At 43.6% G+C, this 19,574-nt stretch overlaps 1 protein-coding gene across 8 annotated transcripts in view; it reads left to right on the top strand.

Moving 5' to 3' along the window:
• The window catches only part of ADGRL3 (adhesion G protein-coupled receptor L3), a 1,270,535-nt gene that overhangs the window by 873,066 nt on the left and 377,895 nt on the right, over positions 1-19,574 (top strand). For all 8 annotated transcript variants that reach the window (XM_063914936.1, XM_063914945.1, XM_063914955.1 and 5 more), the window contains exons 17-18: positions 8,136-8,202; positions 9,672-9,763. In XM_063914936.1, the coding sequence (XP_063771006.1) occupies positions 8,136-8,202; positions 9,672-9,763 (159 nt within the window). The remainder of the gene's footprint in view (positions 1-8,135; positions 8,203-9,671; positions 9,764-19,574) is intronic.

The raw sequence follows: 19,574 nt of genomic DNA, 5'->3' as shown, positions 1-19,574 counted from the left end.
TTCCCAGCACCATCACTCTTCACCCATAGTAGTCCTTATTTTGGTGTTTGTACCCCCTATAGTTTAAATAGGAACAGTTCGCACATTTGGCGCACAGCCCAAAAAGGGGTGTGTTTTTGCTGGCAAGGGGCATGGCCATACAATAGTAACCCCAATTCCAATTACGCCACACAGTACTGCAACTTCATTCACATTTGATCATGCAATAGTGTCCATAATTCATATTACATCCCACAGTAGCATCACTTTACCTTATAAACGTTACTCCTCACAGTAGAGCCCCTTATTCACATTACATCACACTGAATTGCTCCTTCTTCACATTACACCACACCCTATTGCTCTTTATTCACATTAGACGACACAGTAGTGCCCTTTCTACACGCAATGCCACATAGTAGAGCACCTTATACACATAATGCCACACATTAGTAATGAATTTATACACAATTCCACACAGTAATGCCCCTTACACATATGAGACACATTAATGTCCTTATAAACATAATGCGCCTTACACATTATGACAACCTTTATTAATGCCCTTTTACACATAATGTCCCTTACACATAAGCCGCACATTATTAATACCCTTATACACATAATGACACAAAGTGCCCCCTACACATTTGCTGCACATTATTAGTGCCCCTATACACATAATGACACACATACAGTAGTACCCTGTTACACATATGCCACACATTATTAATGCCCTTATACACATGACACGCATAGTTCCCCTTACGCATATGTTGCACGTTATTAATGCATTTTTACATGACACACATAATGCTCCTTACACATATTCCGAACACTACTGCACAACCAACCCACTCACATGCACACAGCACTCACACTGCCACTAACACTGTGACCTCTGCCTCTGCTTGGATACAGATGTGTCCTCACAAATCTTGCATCAATGCTAACGTCGGGCACCTTTTTTTAAATGAAAATGCATCTTATTTGCATTGCTATGTGGCTAGGATGCACAAGCAGCTTCTGCTGATTAAACTGATATGCAGCATGCCTATATACTGTGTGAGACTGTGGCTGTATCTGCATATGAAATGCTACATAGAATATAGGCATGCCGCATATCATTTTAATCAGCAGAAGCTGCTGATGCCCCTAGGCATATCAAATGCCCTAGGCAATTGCCTAGTTTGCCTATGCCTATGGCCGGCTCTGGCTATGGGGGTACAAAGTACATATCTGACGTGGGAAACGAGGCATAAATATATTAATTGTCACAGACCTCTCATTTCCTCACAGTAATTTAATATATAGAGTGATTCAAAAGTTGTAAAAGTTAATATTTAGACTTTTTTTGCCTCTGCTGTTTAGTGAACTTCTAGTATGTGGAAACATCAGCCAGAGTTGTAGAGCAGGTGTGCTGCTTCAGGTGCCCTTGTTAGACCGGGATGTAGTTATGTGACCGGCGGTCAGGGGGACTTGTTGCACTCGTTTCTGACCCCACTGCGCTACTACGCATGCGCCAACATCCATCAGTGCATGTGCAAGCGGACAGCACCGGGGGTGGGATCCTTCGGACTCCTCTCCCAAAAGCAAATTGTGCAGAATGTTTCATTTAAGTTACAATGCTCTCTGAAGATGGTGTTACCTTCCAGGGCCAAACTCTGTAATGCAAAGCATTATCGAGCTTGACAAATTTATCTTTTAAGCAGCCCCTATAAAAATGCAATGCAGGGAGCTGCTTTTGCAAATTAAAACAGCTAGACTGTCTGTTGTTTTGTTTCAGTTATTATGCTGACAGTATAGCAAAATTCTCATTTATTTACCTGGAAAAGCTGGTGGATCTCGATTAAGCACCTAGACACTGAAAAAATCCACCCCTCTACCAAGCTAATTACACCGCATCATCACTATATACAGTACCTTGCTAAAATATTCACCCCCCTTGGCTTTTTACCTATTTTGTTACATTACAATCTGTAATTGAATTTTTTTTTTTTTTTAAATCTGGATTTTATGTAATGGATATGCACAAAATAGTCTAAGTTGGTAAAGTGAAATGTGAAAAATATACACTGCTCAAAAAAATAAAGGGAACACTTAAACAACACAATGTAACTCCAAGTCAATCACACTTCTGTGAAATCAAACTGTCCACTTAGGAAGCAACACTGATTGACAATCAATTTCACATGCTGTTGTGCAAATGGAATAGACAACAGGTGGAAATTATAGGCAATTAGCAAGACACCCCCAATAAAGGAGTTGTTCTGCAGGTGGTGACCACAGACCACTTCTCAGGTCCTATGCTTTCTGGCTGATGTTTTGGTCACTTTTGAAAGCTGGCGGTGCTTTCACTCTAGTGGTAGCATGAGACAGAGTCTACAACCCACACAAGTGGCAGCTCATCCAGGATGGCACATCAATGCGATCTGTGGCAAGAAGGTTTGCTGGGTCTGTCAGCGTAGTATCCAGAGCATGGAGGCGCTACCAGGAGACAGGCCAGTACATCAGGAGACGTGGAAGAGGCCGTAGGAGGGCAACAACCCAGCAGCAGGACAGCTACCTCCGCCTTTCTGCAAGAAGGAACAGGAGGAGCACTGCCAGAGCCCTGCAAAATGACCTCCATCAAGCCACAAATGTGCATGTGTCTACTCAAACGATCAGAAACAGACTCCATGAGGGTGGTATGAGGGCCCGACATCCACAGGTGGGGGTTGTGCTTACAGCCCAACACCGTGCAGGACGTTTGGCATTTGCCAGAGAACACCAAGATTAGCAAATTCGCCACTGGCGCCCTGTGCTCTTCACAGATGAAAGCAGGTTCTCACTGAGCACATGTGACAGACGTGACAGAGTCTGGAGACGCCAAGGAGAACGTTCTGCTGCCTGCAACATCCTCCAGCATGACCGGTTTGGCAGTGGGTCAGTAATGGTGTGGGGTGGCATTTCTTTGGGGTGCCGCACAGCCCTCCATGTGCTCGCCAGAGGTAGCCTGACTGCCATTAGGTACCGAGATGAGATCCTCAGACCCCTTGTGAGACCATATGCTGGTGTGGTTGGCCCTGGGCTCCTCCTAATGCAAGACAATGCTAGACCTCATGTGGCTGGAGTGTGTCAGCAGTTCCTGCAAGACGAAGGCATTGATGCTATGGACTGGCACGCCCGTTCCCCAGACCTGAATCCAATTGAGCACATCTGGGACATCATGTTTCGCTTCATCCACCGATGCCACGTTGCACCACAGACTGTCCAGGAGTTGGCGGATGCTTTAGTCCAGGTCTGGGAGGTGATCCCTCAGGAGACCATCCGCCACCTCATCAGGAGCATGCCCAGACATGGGCATGAGGTCATACAGGCACGTGGAGGCCACACACACTACTGAGCCTCAGTTTGACTTGTTTTAAGGACATTACATCAAAGTTGGATCAGCCTGTAGTGTGTTTTTCCACTTTAATTTTGAGTGTGACTCCAAATCCAGACCTCCATGGGTTAATAAATTTGATTTCCATGGATAATTTTTGTTTGATTTTGTTGTCAGCACATTCAACTATGTAAAGAACAAAGTATTTAATAAGAATATTTCATTCATTCAGATCTAGGATGTGTTATTTTAGTGTTCCCTTTATTTTTTTGAGCAGTGTATATTAAATATTTTTTTTTATAAATGAAAATTTGAAAATTGGCATGTGCATATTTATTCACCCCCTTTGCTATGAAGCCCCTCAAGTTCTGGTGCAACCAATTACCTTCAGAAGTCACATAATTAGTGAAATGAAGTCCACCTGTGTGCAATCTAAGTGTCACATGATCTGCCAGTATAAACACACCTTTTCTGAAAGACCTCAGAGGCTGCAACACCACTAAGCAAGAGGCATCACACCAGGGAGACCAAGGAGCTCTCCAAACAAGTCAGGGACAAAGTTGTTGAGAAGTACAAGTCAGGGTTGTGTTATAAAAAAAAATATCCACATCTTTGATGATCTTCCGGAGCACCATCAAATTCATCATCTTCAAATAAAAAGAACATGGTACCACAACAAACCTGCAAAGGGAGGGCTGGCCACCAAAACTCACAGTCCGGGCAAGGAGGACATAAATCAGATAGACAGCGTAGAGACCAAAGGTAACCCTAAAGGACCTGCAGAGTTCCACAGCAGAGACTGGTGTATCTGCGCATGTGACCACAATAAGCCGTACACTCCATAGAGCTAAGCTTTATGGAAGAGTGGCCAGAAAAAAAGCCATTACTTAGTGTTAAAAATAAGAAGGCCCGTTTTGAGTTTGCCAAAAGGCATGTGGACGACTCCCCAAATGTATGGAGGAAGGTGCTCTGGTCAGATGAGACTAAAATTTAACTTTTCGGCTACCAAGGAAAACCCTATGTCTGGCACAAACTCAACACATCCTATCACCCCAAGAACACCATCCCCACAGTGAAACGTGGTGGTGGCAGCATCATGCTGTGGGGATGTTTTTCAGCAGCAAGGACTGGGAAACTGTTTCAAGTCGAGGGAAAGATGGATGGTGCTAAATACATGGATATTCTTGAACAAAGCCTGTTTTAGTCTGTCTGTGATTTGAGACTGGGACGGAGGTTCACCTTCCAGCAGGACAATGACCCGAAGCATACTGCTAAAGCAACACTCGAGTGGTTTAAAGGTCATTTAAATGTGTTGGAATGGCCTAGTCAAAGCCCAGATCTCAATCCGGTTAAGAATCTGTGGTCAGACTTGAAGATTGCTATTCACAAGTGGAAACCATCCAACATGAAGGAGCTGGAGCAGTTTTTCCTTGAGGAATGGACAAAAATCCCAGTGGCAAGCTCACAGAGACTTATCCAAAGCGACTTACAGCTGTAGTTGCTGCAAAAGGTGGCTCTACAAAGTACTGACTTTAGGGGGGTGAACAGATAGGCACACTGAAGTGTTCCGTTATTTTGTCCTATTTGTTTGCTTCACAATAAAAAAATAAACATCTCCAAAGTTGTAGCCATATTCTGTGAACGAAATGATACAAACCTTCAAACAATCCATTTTAATTCCAGGTTGTGAGGCAACAAAACATGAAAACTGCAAAGGGGGGTGAATACTCTATCAAGGCACTGTGTATATATATATATATATATATATATATATATATATATACACACATAAAAAATATATTTTTTTAATTTTATTTGAAAATCTTCTAAGAGTTGTATTTTAGTACTTTTTATGTAGTCTTCAACTTCAGGTACCCGGTATTAGCATTATTTTTGTTAAAGTTTCCAACATTCTCTTTGTTTAAAAGCCACAGTACCCAGAAGTTATGGTTTACTCTTAGTAGAGTGCAGAATGGACCCACTATTGAATCATGCCATTGGCATTCAGCAAGGAACAGCTAGAAACAACAGCTGCTATGGAAACCAAGTCAGGGAGGCAGAATAAAGGGTGCTGTTACTGAATCTGCACATAACGGTTAAAAAGCAGAATAGTGTTTGCTTTGCTGAATAAACTGGTATTAAAAGTGGGTATGGATTCTTTTTCTATATGGATAAAACAAGTATGAATTATATTAGCGATCAATAATATTAGAACAGAGACATGGACCTATTTATTTTATCATTTTCAAGTATACCTTGGATGTATTAATAGGGTATTTTACAATATACAGTATGGTGCTGCCTTGATTCAGTCACTCGAGCAGTCCCCATAGGTTTGTGTGGGGATTGCGATATTGTTGAATGTACCAAGCTCCAAAAAACTTAGCTTAACTACAAGTTCTCACTTATTTTTGGAGTGAGATCCTTGATTGCACACGTGGAATCGGCCAGCTGCGCATGCACAGCAACTCTGCTGGGTTCCGAACCTAAAAGTAAAGTGATTCCTGCAAGTCGTTTTTAAAACTATTGCCCCAATACTTAATTTCTTATTGCCGTGATTATATGAGAGTAAGATTTTATGATTATTAGGCAGGTCATTTTTTGACCAATGATAAATTGACCCCACAGACATACGAAGTAAACACATATTACTGAAACGGGTTACGGTCGTTAGGTCGACACAACTTAAGTCGACACTCATTAGGTCGACCACTGAAGGTCGGCAATGCCATTAGGTCGACACACATTAGGTCGACATGGCCTTTAGGTCGACATGACTTTTTCACACAGTGGTCGACCTAATGAGTGTCGGCCCATACCCACTGAAACATCTCTAGCAAGTTGTTGATTGTATTTGCAGATGTTTTACATACAATGGTCATCTATAGCAAATTTGCCAATGACACAAACACAATTACACTACAGTTTTAACATATGAACCACTTAACTGGCATGGTCAGATCACATGCAACCGTGCCGCTCCACTGTGTCCCCCACTTTTGGACGAAGAGATCTGTTTTGCAGATGTGCATAATATAATATTTAAATATTTTTATAAATAATTTTTAAACTAAAATAAATAAAAAAAGAAGAACAAAAAGAACAATGAAAAATTGTCAGTTAAGTCGTTAATTACTATTAGGCCTATTTAAAAATAATTATAATTTCACACAACACCCATCAACTTTCATTTATCATCACTGCTATTCATAGCAATGACAGATAAAGTATCAGTGCTATTTATGAAGAAACAGGTTTTTGGGACAGCATGTCTGATAATGGCCTGTTTTGGTGAAAGAGCACAAACTTAAACCAGGCGCTGATATATTTAACACCAACGAATCTTAGTAATCACTTACCCAAAATGCAAATATAGATTAAATTTTTATTTTTATAAGCTGCAGGAGAGTCCTTGACTTGGGGTCAACAAGCCAAAAAATATACACTGGGATTCCCAAGTGCAAATATCCAAAGAACTTTAACAAATACCCTCTTGCGCTGTGATATAGATATGATATGGCTGAGAAATGCAATAAATCCAACTTTATATTTTTATATTTATAAAATTTATTTATATAGAAGAAAGAATTACTTCTCAAATGAAAAACAAGACCGGTCTTAATATAAAAAATATTATGCAATGCTAAAAATTTATAATATAAGGAGGTGGATCTAAGCGAATTCTGTGCACAGAAATATATAATAGTATATGTAGATATAGCTCAGTCCATAAGTTCAAATCAATTGATAAAATCAATAGCAGCTGCTGATGGAACCCGTGTAGCAGAATAAGTATCCATATAAAGTCACGTTGTATCACAATTCCTTATTATGTTGCCACCTAGTAATGAATGCTAAGGTGAATGTAGACTGCTCCACACTGGAGCCTTACGTGTGGCTTCCGCCAACGGTGTCAGCACGGGGGAGTTTCCAATAGAAGACGAGGTGGTCTCTGGCTGCGGGAAGCGGCACCTGAGCTGGCGCCTGCTGTAAACGATGTTGCCCGACTTCTAGGCTCTGTGAGTCTACACCTCTCCGTGCCGCATGCAGGCACTAATGCGCGGTCTCTCCTCCCAGTTTTGGTCAAGCTGATGGTGATGGCAAATAGCTGCAGCAGCATACGGGTCCAATATCAATGCAGGGGTCCAATACTTCTACTCCTGACGCGTTTCGCTCCTCTTACAGGGGCTTTATTGCTGGGACCTCCCATTTGATTTTTGGGTGAATTTACTTTAATATATTATGTTTTGAGGAAGAAATCATGACGCAGAATTGTCTTCTGTAGTTACAGTATTGCAGATTTGATTGTTAGAGCAAAGATGCATACCACACATGAACATTCTCAAGTTTCACTCTGATTATTCTCTCATATTTGCTTACCAATCTAAATCTGACTGTAACATATTTGTAAAAACATTGTAAAAGATAAGCAACCCCATTAATGATTAATATAGCGCATTTGTATTTCTGCTGATAATTCCATCTTAAATGTTCTAGGTCTAGTCCAAGTTAGACAAACAAGGCAAAAAATAATACATGTTTTGTGACTGTAGGTTATAAAATGATTGTGCTATTTTTACCATGTTATGAAATACAGTAAACAACCCCTGTTATGTATCTTGAATTCTTGATATCTACAGTATCAGTACACATACTTTAGTTTTGCAACACTTACATACCACTAAATAACTACTCTAAAAGTTAAATAACATAGTAAACGATTAATACATTAGTGATTATTTAATAAAATGTTGTGCTTTAAGTAATTTTATATTTATTTTTATTTTTACAGGTGTTGGCTTCGACATGATACATATTTTATTTGGAGCTTTATAGGACCAGCAACTTTGATAATAATGGTACATTTGTTTTTGTTTTTATTTATTTATTTATTTTTACTACCTTGCGTTTATTGGAGAGACAGATAATTAATGTATAGCAATTATCTGCTAATTTATTTGCACAGCAAGATTTTATTTTCTCAAATAGTTTTTGCATGCACTAAGTTGCACTTAGCTTTATGATAATGCTCTTTTATACATATATGTTATTATACAAAAGAATACACATACATGTTAGACCAGTTATCAAATGCTATCACCTACTGCTAGAGGTATAGCCAGAACTTTGTGTCCCCTCAGCAACATTTTGAAGAGGCCCCTGTCCCAATGCTTCTAGAGAGACACCTCTCCGCAGCAGTTGTTAATATTATGCCCCATAGTAGTGCCCTAGTTCATGTTATGTCACATTATACAACACAGCATACCCAATTCACACTCTCATACAGTGTCCCCAGTTCATATTATGCCACATTACAGTGCCCCCAGAGCAGTTTATTCCATGTCACACTATAGTGCCTTCACTTCATACTCTGCCACATTACAGTGCCCCAGTTCATTTTTACGTATCAATATAATGCCCTACAGTTCATTTTATATCCCATAACATTGAGCAGGTCCAGGGGCATACCTATATATATTGTAGGCCCCAAGGAAAAACTTTGTAAGGGCCACTATGTGCCACTCAATGGTGTAAACTTTATAACATATGCAACTGTGACAGGGAAGCTGGGCCCCTCTCAGCTCTGGACTCCATAGCTGCTGCACTGTCTGCACCTGTGGTAGCTACGACCTTGCCTGCTGCCGATTCTTTAATAAAAAAAAAGGCCAAGAATGGGGGATGTGTATTGGGTGCATCAATAAAATAAAATGACAGCAAACTTTATTAAAATCTATTATAATAGGAATGGCATTAAAGGCTGTTGTATAACACCATATGCCGTATGTTAATAGGAAAATTACAGAAGCGGAAGCAGTAAAGCTTGGTAGACACCTGAAAGATTTTACTCACAATGCATGATTTTATGAGAGGTGAGGCGATCATGAGAATTTCCTATTTCTAGTTTACACACTACTGAATTATCTATTTCTATCTGAACTATTTATATCCTAAAGATCAGCAAAAGGTAAAATTTTTAAATTAACTGTATTGGGAGACTATGTACACACTACAAAATGTGCATGATAAATGCTCATCGTATCCAATAAATATTGTACAGGAGGCCAGATTTGATGAGCAGATCTAATAGGTTTTTAAACTATATTCAGTCCTAGATACTGTGTATTCACTGTGCAATAAATGTGCCAAGCACCCAATAATCAGTATTTACATAGTGTGTGCCTAGTTTAAGCCACAGAATATATTGCACAGGGGTCACAAGCATCAAAATAAAGTATTTGAAATGAGACAAATTTTCGCCTTGCCGTTTTGTGTGTTTCACTGGTGAAATTATTCCCAGTCCTATTTAAATGTCTCTTTTGTTTTGCAGCTTAATGTCATTTTTCTTGGTATTGCTCTATTTAAAATGTTTCATCATACTGCCATACTGAAGCCAGATACGGGCTGTCTTGACAATATCAAGTAAGTTGTTTGTTTTTTATATGTCAAATTGTTCCCATGATACATAAAAAAGGAATTCACTTATGAGAAAGTAGTTTGTTTAGCACATTCGTGAAAAGTGGTGTTTATTATTTTAGTGACGAGCACACATTTCAAACATTGATTTGAGACATATATGGTAGATTTTTCCTTATGTAGCCTCGTAAAATAAATAACTTTTTGTTTAAAGCGCATTATGAAGGTAAAGTCTGGCAAATAGGGCAATCCAGAGTTGCAGGCAAGTCCATTTTGTGGATGATTTTTATAATTTGTAGCACTGTGCATGCTCCGTATTCAAGCGCATGATTCCAAAAAGGAGGCATGGCCTTGGTAAAAGGGACATGGCTTGCGGGAGTGTGATGATCGCGAGCCACACCCCCATTTTCCATCACTGGAGGGGCATGCCCAGCTCTCTATGAGCAGCTGCATGGCCCCAGTCCCTCTGTCTCCTGTGAATAGACACTGTGCACATGCACACAGAATCTATTCACTGCTTCTTTGCCTCCCCACTGCGGCCTGCAGGTGGGACAGCCCCAAAAAATGGGACAGTTGGGAGGTATGTCACTGTTACATCTCCGTGGATGGTGTGTGAGGATGTGTTTAGGGTGTTGAGGTAGAACTGCGGGCCATACTGATACCGCATTCAGATCGCAAATGCCGGATCCCACCCAGTAAAAGAAACGTGTCCTTACCGGGTGGGATCCGGCATTTGCGCTCCTTTGCTGGCTTTCCGACCCGGCAATATACCGGGTCGGTTGCCATAGTAGCGGGGGGTGTGGGCGCAGCAGCAGCAGGGGCGGGGGTGGAGGCGGCTCTGGGAGATGAGCTCATCTCCTGCGCTGCCTCTCCCTATGCTGTGAATGGGAACCGTGTTGCATCGACGCGGCTCCCATTCACACTGCACCTGACCCGGTATTCAACCCGGGTATAATCCTTCTTTTATACCGGTTTGAATTACCGGGTCAGACGACCCGCTAATTCTTGGAAAGTGCTTTCACATCGCACACTGGCCCGTGTCGACACGGCAATATGCCGTGTCGATACCGGGTTATTTGTGCGATGTGAAAGGGGTATGAGTGATGTGTATGTAGAGTTCCATCTGAGTTCAAATGGATCTTCTGCACAAGGAATAGCGCTGGAGCGAGTACATACATTGATGACGTGTATTTGAACAAGCAGATGGATAGTTGTGGTGTGGTCAGGTGCGCCAAGAAAGGGAAGTGCGTACTTATTAGAATACATTTTTAAAACCCAGTCAAACAAAATTGGCGATAACCACATTCATTGGCAGAGAATATAAGAGAAAGGCAACATAAAGTGAATAACAAAAGAGACAGTGGGAACAGAGAGTGAGTGATTTAGAGCAGGGAATAAGGAACACTGGGAGGGATAGAAACAGGCTCAAAGAGAAGGCTATAAATGAAACAAGAGATAAAGAGAAAGACAGAAGATATAAATGACAGAAACCCCATTCCTCAACACAATGGGTTATGGGCCTAATTCAGACCTGATCGCAGCAACAAATTTGTTAGCTAATGGATAAAACCATGTGCACTGCGGGGGGAATGGGCAGATATAACATGTGCAGATAGAGTTAGATTTGGGTGGGGTGTGTTCTAAATCTAAATTGCAGTGTAAAAATAAAGCAGCCAATATTTACCCTGCACAGAAACAAAATAACCCACCCAAATCTAACTCTCTCTGCAAATGTTATATCCGCCCCCCCTGCAGTGCACATGGTTTTGCCCAACTGCTAACAAATTTTCTGCTGCAATCAGGTCTGAATTAGGCCCCATGTGCTGCATATTTCCAAAGAAAACTCAGTGTGAAGTCATTTCATTTAAATTGCCCTGTCCACACCTCTACTCCACCTTCATTTATTAAGAAATACTTTTTTCAAAGGATAAAGTATTTAAAAACAACAACATTGCTACATACTTACCGACATTATAAATTTCCTCTCCGGAAGATGCCCAGAGAGAAGAAGCAGGTGGGCGGTGATGGAGGAGGGGCCACGCAAAGTAGTGTCATTAGCTAAATTACGCCTATTATCAAATAATCGCATCATTAGGTCCCACCCCCTCTGGTGAGTCCGTGTTTTTTATGTATTTATCTTCACATTCTGGTGGGTAGAATGCGGGAGGGGTGCCTGCTCTTACGGGGCTGTTGGGGACTACCCAAGAAACCGGGTGTCTCCTGCAGAATCCGGGAGAGTAGGCAAGTATGCATTACTTTGGTATTGCCATCAGAACAGACACTGCAGAAATAAAAAGTACTGCCACAATATATACTGTATCACCGGTCAAAAAATAAATAAAAAAATCTTGAGTCTTTACTTTAATTACTAGTTTTTTTAAATGAAAGTATCACCGCTATGTATGTAGGGAAACCGTCAGGGACAACGGTAGTGATAACTGTTGTCCTTGCAAGTTACTTCCCCGCCACATTTGTGATAAAAAACCTGTTTGATTCTGATAGCTACAAAAGCAAACTTTTTCAGGTAAAACTATTTTTTCTTTAATTAGTAATGTGGAAAAAATAAAAATCAGATATGCAGAACCCAGACTAAAAATGTAATTACATAACACATGCGCAACACATAACAAAGGGGGCTATTCAGTTGTTGGAGGGACTGTTTTAGCTAATGGGCGTCTATCAGAGCTATTCAAATGCTGCTCCGTTCAGACGCCTATTAGCTGCAGAGGCTGCTAGCTGAAATGTGTGAAAAGTCCAAACAGGACTTTTCACCGTCGCGCCCATTAGTTTAGATGGGACTAAACCCTTTCTACCTGGGCACGACAAGTGCGATAATTAAAGGGCGCCCAAAACAATTGAATAGCAACAAAGGGCATCCTTTAATTATCACGTTAGGATGAACAATTGAATAGCCCCCAAACTGAGCAATCTCGTATAATTTAAAAAAGGAGAGCACTTTATAAGAGATTAGGCCGTATCATATTAGGCTTCTGCTGCACCATCTCCATCTGTGGTAAATTTGTGGCAAGTGGGGTATTGGCTGTGAAGGAGTAGGGGACTCCCACGTCTCCATTTGGAAGGCGTAATGGATTTTACGAATTATGTGCTGCGGAGAAGAACACTTACAGTTCTGCATTATAGCCGCTCTAATGGCAATGAGAATGTGACCCAAAACATAGCGATCTGAACTGGATAGGTCTGCAGGGTACACATGAAGCAAAGCTAACTTAGGGGACTTATGCAGGCGTACACTAAGGACTTTATAAGCTAGGTTGAACACCTACCACCATAGAGAGCTAATCCCAGAGCAGCTTCAAAATATATGGAAAATTTCCCCAACCTCTCCACAAACCAACAGAATTAAGATTGAGAAGGCCAAATTTTGTGCAGTTTGGCCAGGATGAAATCAAGTCTATGCAGCTACTTGAATTGCAAGTTGCAGAGACTGTGTGCAATAAGATAGATAGTTTCCCATTGCTGAAGTGTAAATGTAAAAGTCCGACTCCCAGTGCAGTTGCGCTGAGGATTTACCCTCTGTCACATTTTCCTAGTATATAGAATACCAAAATCTAATGGATTCTCTAGAATAGGCGATGAATATTTTGACATAATAGTAGGTGATGGTTGATGAAATGATCCAATGGATCGGAGCATACTAGAGATCTATTGGCTAATACGTGTATAAGTAAACAATTCTCTGTTAGTGAGATTGTATTGCATTTGAAGGGAAGAGAATGACATGATGGAACAAACATCCACTACGCCAGCAATGGTTGTAAGACCACAGGAGGTCCACCCTGCAATATGTAAATCTGGGATCAACCGGGAAAGTGCAGATAGGGTAATGGGCCCTACACACTTGGCGATAATACTGATAGATATGAACGATCTCGTTCATTAATGAACAAGATACCGTTCATATCTTTCAGTGTGGAAGTATTAGCGATGAACGATGCGTGGCCCCGCGCTCGTTCATCCCTGGTCCCCCGTCGCTTGTGCATGGGGCCAATATGGACGATCTTGTCCATATTTGCCTGCACTGCTATGGAGCCGGGTGACGGGAGGGGGGGGGGGGTTGAAGAAACTTCTCTCCCCCCATCACTGCCCTCCCGCCGCCGGGTCGCCTGTCGGCCGTATCCGCCGTCGGGCAGCTCGGCGGCGGATCGCGCTGTGTGTAGGGTCCTTAAGGTTGCAAGCTGGTAGAGATAGATAGTTAGTAGAGACTACAATAGTATCCTAAGCCTTAAGGGAATTAGATATGGCGGAGTAGAGGTCTCAATTGTTTAGAGGTGCACACCAATTCCGAAAGGGGGAAATGCTTTCTCCAAATCAACCCAGGGTTTAGCTGCAGGTGGCAAGGACCAGTCACTTAACCACGCTACTAAACAAGCATAGTGATACGTCAGTAAGTCAGGAAACTGTAGTCCCCACAGCATCTTTTGCAGATCAAGCGGTGATAGGCAATCTATGGAGTTTTACCCTATTCAGATATATCAAAAGATCAAAGAGTACACTTGGGTAATAAACTTATGAGAGACCAAGTATGGTATTGTTCAAAAAAATACATGAGTTTTGGCAGAAATGTTATTTCTCTTACGTCCTAGAGGATACTGGGGTCCACATTAGTACCATGGGGTATAGACGGGTCCACTAGGAGCCTTGGGCACTTTAAGAAATCAATAGTGAGCACTGGCTCCTCCCTCTATGCCCCTCCTACCAGACTCAGTTTAGAAAATGTGCCCGGAGGAGCCGGTCACGCTTAGGAAAGCTCCTGAAGAGTTTTCTTCATTTATTTTCGGTTTGTTGTTTTCAGGCAGGTCTGATTGGCACCAGACTGCCTCCTTCGTGGGACTTAGGGGGGAGAACGGGCCAACTTCCTAAAGAGTTAATGGTCCCGTTTCTCTACTGACAGGACACTGAGCTCCTGAGGGAGTCATTTGCACGCCACCACCCCTAACAGAGGTAGAAGATAGAAGAGTGGTGAGTACAGCGCCGGCGTCCCGGTTAGCGGGTTGCCGGCGGGAATGGCGGCACAAGGGTAGGAGCGCAGCTCTGAGTGCAGGCTGCGCTCCAGGGGGCTCAGGAGGACATACACAGATGTATATCCTGATGTGAGGGGCACGCTGAGCCACCAATGCATACCCACACTGGCTATCATACCTAACAAGGGTTTTAACCCTCTGTTAGGCATGAAAAATTACCTCAGGCCAGTATAAAAATGCGGGAAGCCGAGCGCCATTAAGGGGGCGGGGCTTCACTATGAGCGGATCCAGCAGCTCACCAGGCGCCATTTTCCCTCTACAGCTTACACTGACAGGAATCACAGGGAAGCGCAGCTCCTCCACAAAGACTTCACGTCTCCTCAGCAGTACCAGGGGGTCTTAGAAGGGGAGGGAGTGTTGTAGTATACTAAGCCCTATTAAAGGACTTAGTGTCACGATCTAGCTAAGTTTTCTTTGGCTACAAGGGCGCTGCGTGGCTGGCTCCAATTTCTGTCTCTCCCTGAGGGCTCTGTGTGGGTTAAACTGTGTTTTCACCTTCTGTCTGTGGGTGTGTGTCCCTTCACGTTACCATGTCCAGGGACTGTGGGGGTCATTGATCGCTAGTGAAAAATGTTTGCAGTGCAGTGATTAAGTGAAAAAGCGGCACTTCTGCATATGCGGCGTAGTGCGCACGCGCGACGTACTTTCACAATGGGCGATGTATTTTTACACAAGGTCTAGCGACGCTTTTCAATCGCAATGGCAGCCACAGAGTGATTGACAGGAAAGGGGCGTTTCTGGGTGTCAACTGACCGTTTTCAGGGAGTGTTCAAAAAAACGCAGGTGTGCCAGGAAAAACGCAGGCATGGCTGGGAGAACACAGGGCGTGTTTGTGATGTCAAATCCGGAAGTGAATGGTCTGAAGTGATTGCAAGCGCTGAGTAGGTCTGGAGCTACTCTAAAACTGCACAATTTTTTGGGGGAGACGCTCTGCGATCCTTTCGTTCGCACTTGTGCTAAGCTAGAATACACTCCCAGAGGGCGGCGGCTTAGCGTTTGCACGACTGCTAAAAACTGCTAGCGAGCGATCAACTCGGAATGACCCCCTGTGTTTCCTGCACAGCTGATTGTCTTTCCTCCCCCAGAGACTCACAACCCAGTACTCAGGATAGTGCACATTCTCAGGCTAGTGGAGCAGAACCCCCATGGTTAGCTTCCATTAAAGGGATGATATCTAATATTTCTACTAAATTATCCCATAATGAGAAAGAGACGCAATTCTTAAGACAGTTTATGGAGACCTGATGAACAGAGATTCAGTTCCCATACCAGCGTCTCAAACCCCCGCCACTTGTCCACAAAAGCATACTCTGGCCCAGCTCATGCAGGATGATACTGATGACGATACATCAGATCCAGAAGAGGGTGAAGTGAATGCGAGTGGGGTGGGGGGGATGCTGTCCTGTCACAAGGAATACAGGCCCTGATAGAGGCTATCAGAAATGTCCTGCACATTCCTGACAAGACGGCGGAGGTAGAAGAGGAATCTTATTTTAATGTAAAAAATAAATCCTCAGCTACTTTTCCTGCATCAAAGGAATTGAATGCTCTGTTTGAAGAAACTTGGGCTAATCCTGACAAAAAGTTTCAGATCTCTTAAAGATTAATTACATTCTTTCCCTTTCCTCTGGAAGATAGAAAGAAATGGGAAAACCCGCCGATTGTGGACGCATCGGTATCTAGGTTGTCACATAAAAGATAGTCTTACCTGTTCCTGGGCCAACGTCCTTAAAGGACACAGCTGATCGCAAGATTGAGAACAGTCTCACATAGTTATACACTGCTGCTGGGGTGGCCCAGAGACCCACTATTGCTTGCGCATGGATCATTAAAGCCATTGCAAAGTGGTCAGGTAACCTAATTGACGGATTGGATACCTTATCCAGGGGGGAGATAGTTTTACTCCTGCAGCATATTCAAGACTCTGCTAACTTTATGGTGGAGGCCATAAAGGAAATTGGTTTGCTCAATGCACACACCACTGCCATGGCAGTGTCAGCACGCAGGGGCTTGTGGCTACGCCAGTGGACTGCGGATGCGGATTCCAGGAAAGGCACAGAAGACCTGCCATTCACAGGAGAGGCCCTTTTTGGAGATGAACTGGAAATGTGGATATCCAAGGTGTCACTGACCTAGGTTGGGGGTGTTGTGAACTCGGGGGTTCTTCCGATGGTAGGAAAGAGGAACCACAGTTGGGTCGGAACAGAGATGGCCTGATATAGGTCTTCCTCATACAGGACTCTGACAGTAAGGCTTGATGAAATTATTGAAGAACTTTATTGCAGGAAAAGGACAACACAATGTCACATAACAGAGAAGGAGCGTATGGAGAAATGTCCAGGAAGTACTTGTGAGTGATGGTAAAAGATACTGGTGACTGAAGAACTTGAGAGCGGTGGTTAAAAGACACTGATGATTGAAGAACTTGAGAGCGGTGGTTTAGACTCTGATGATTTGAAGAACTTGAGAGCGGTGGTTAAAGACACTGATGATTTGAAGAACTTGAGAGCAGTGGTTAAAGACACTGATGATTTGAAGAACTTGAGAGCGGTGGTTAAAGACACTGATGATTTGAAGAACTTGAGAGCGGTGGTTAAAGACACTGATGATTTGAAGAACTTGAGAGCGGTGGTTAAAGACACTAATGATTTGAAGAACTTGAGAGCGGCGGTTAAAGACACTAATGATTTGAAGAACTTGAGAGCGGTGGTTAAAGACACTGATGACTGGAAGAACTTGAGAGCGGTGGTTAAAGACACTGAGGATTTGTATAACTGGAGAGCGAGGGTTAAAGAGACTGAGGACTTGTATAACTTGAGAGCGAGGGTTAAAGACACTGAGGACTTGTATAACTTGAGAGCGACGTTTAACCTGCAGCCCACGCTGACTCCAAGAAGCACTGGTGACTGGAGCGCAGTGGAACCCAGCAGCGGCTGGGAACGCTGGAAGCTGTGCAACAACTGACACCTGGAAATGCCGGAGACACTGGGGTATGCTGCAGAGAGATCCGCCGAGAACAGGAGCACTGGCATCCACTTCAGGGGAAAAGACGATACTCAGGTGCCGAGGCTCTGCCCGGCGTCTGCCTTTGAATCTCCCGCCTCCGCTGGATTGGCGGAACAGTCTGATGACGTCAATCTGCTCCCCGCCCACGTGATGCCGGGTGTCATGGCGGCGCCCCTGCCCGGGGAACCGCCGGGAGCCGCGCCAGCCAGACGCCGGAGCCCGTGGACCATCGAAGGCGGAGGCCGCAACACAGACCAGCAGACACGCAGGGGTAAGCGCGGTGAACGCCGCCTATGGCGTGTGACAGTACCCCCTCCTCCAGGAGTGGCCCCCGGACACTTTCCAGGTTTTGTTGGATGTCTGGAATGGAAAATCCGCACCAGTCGGGGAGCCATAACTTCAGTAGCCTTGACCCAGCTCCTCTCCTCGGGGCCAAAACCTTTCCACTCCACCAAATACTGTAGATTCTTGTGAAGATAACGAGAGTCAAGAATAGCTTTGATTTCAAAGTCCGTTCCAGCTTCAGACTCAGCAGAGGTTGGCCTCGGGGACTTTAAATGGAACCGGTTTAAAATAAGGGGGCGAAGGAGTGACACATGAAAGGAGTTTGGTATCCGGAGGTGGGAAGGCAATCCCAATTTGCAGACAACCGGGTTCAGGACTTGTAACACGGGGTAAGGACCAATAAACTTTGGGGCGAACTTCATAGTGGGCACCCTTAACCGGAGGTTGCGGGTGGAGAGCCATACCCTGTCACCAACCTTGTATTGGGGAGCTGCTCGTCGCTTCCTATCCGCAAAGAACTTATAGCGGCCGGAGACTCTCTTGAGATTAGCATGAACTCGACTCCAAATTTGGCTGAAGTTTCGAAGAGTAGAGGCTGCAGCAGGAACATCCTCCGGAGGACAAATGGGTAATTCAGGAACTTGAGGATGGAACCCATAATTAATGAAAAATGGGGACTCACCAGTCGAAGAGTGGTACAGATGATTATGGGCAAACTCGGCCCATGGCAACAGTTCCACCCAATCATCTTGCGAGGGAGAGAGATAAACACGGAGAAAAGTCTCTAAATCTTGATTGACGCGTTTAGTTTGCCCATTGGTTTGTGGGTGGTAAGCGGATGAAAACTTGAGTTTTATTTGTAAGGCCGTACAGAGAGCTCTCCAGAATCTTGCAGTGAATTGTACACCCCGGTCAGAGACGATTTCCCGAGGTAAGCCGTGCAGGCGGAAATGTTCTCGGATAAATAACAAAGCCAACTTGGGAGCTGATGGTAACCCGGTCAAAGATACAAAATGTGCCATTTTAGAGAAACGGTCGATAATTACCCAGACAGTATTGTGACCCTTGGAGAGGGGCAATTCGGTGACAAAGTCCATAGAGATATGGGTCCAAGGCCTCTGAGGAATGGACAGTGGATGCAACAACCCCGCAGGAGGCAAACGAAGAATTTTGTGCTGAGCACAGTGAGGACATGAGTTGACATAATCTTGAATATCCTTCATAGTGTCCCACCAGTAAGACCTTCGTAGAAACTCCCACATCTTTTGAACTCCAGGGTGACCGGAAAACTTGGAAATATGAGCCCACTGCAACAACCTTGGTCGAAATTTAGCTGGCACAGACATTCTCCCAGGAGGAGGACCCAGAGCGGTGGGAGCCGCTGACATAGAAACTGGACTGAGAATCAAAGCCTTCTCAACGGAATTCTCTTCATCCGAAGCTGTTAAGGAATGGGATAAAGCATCAGCCTTGGTGTTAAAAGT

The sequence above is a fragment of the Pseudophryne corroboree genome, chromosome 1 (assembly GCF_028390025.1).
Source record: "Pseudophryne corroboree isolate aPseCor3 chromosome 1, aPseCor3.hap2, whole genome shotgun sequence".
Lineage (NCBI taxonomy): Eukaryota > Metazoa > Chordata > Amphibia > Anura > Myobatrachidae > Pseudophryne > Pseudophryne corroboree.
Note: the sequence above shows the minus strand (reverse complement) of the source record. Positions and strands in the feature narration are given on the sequence as shown.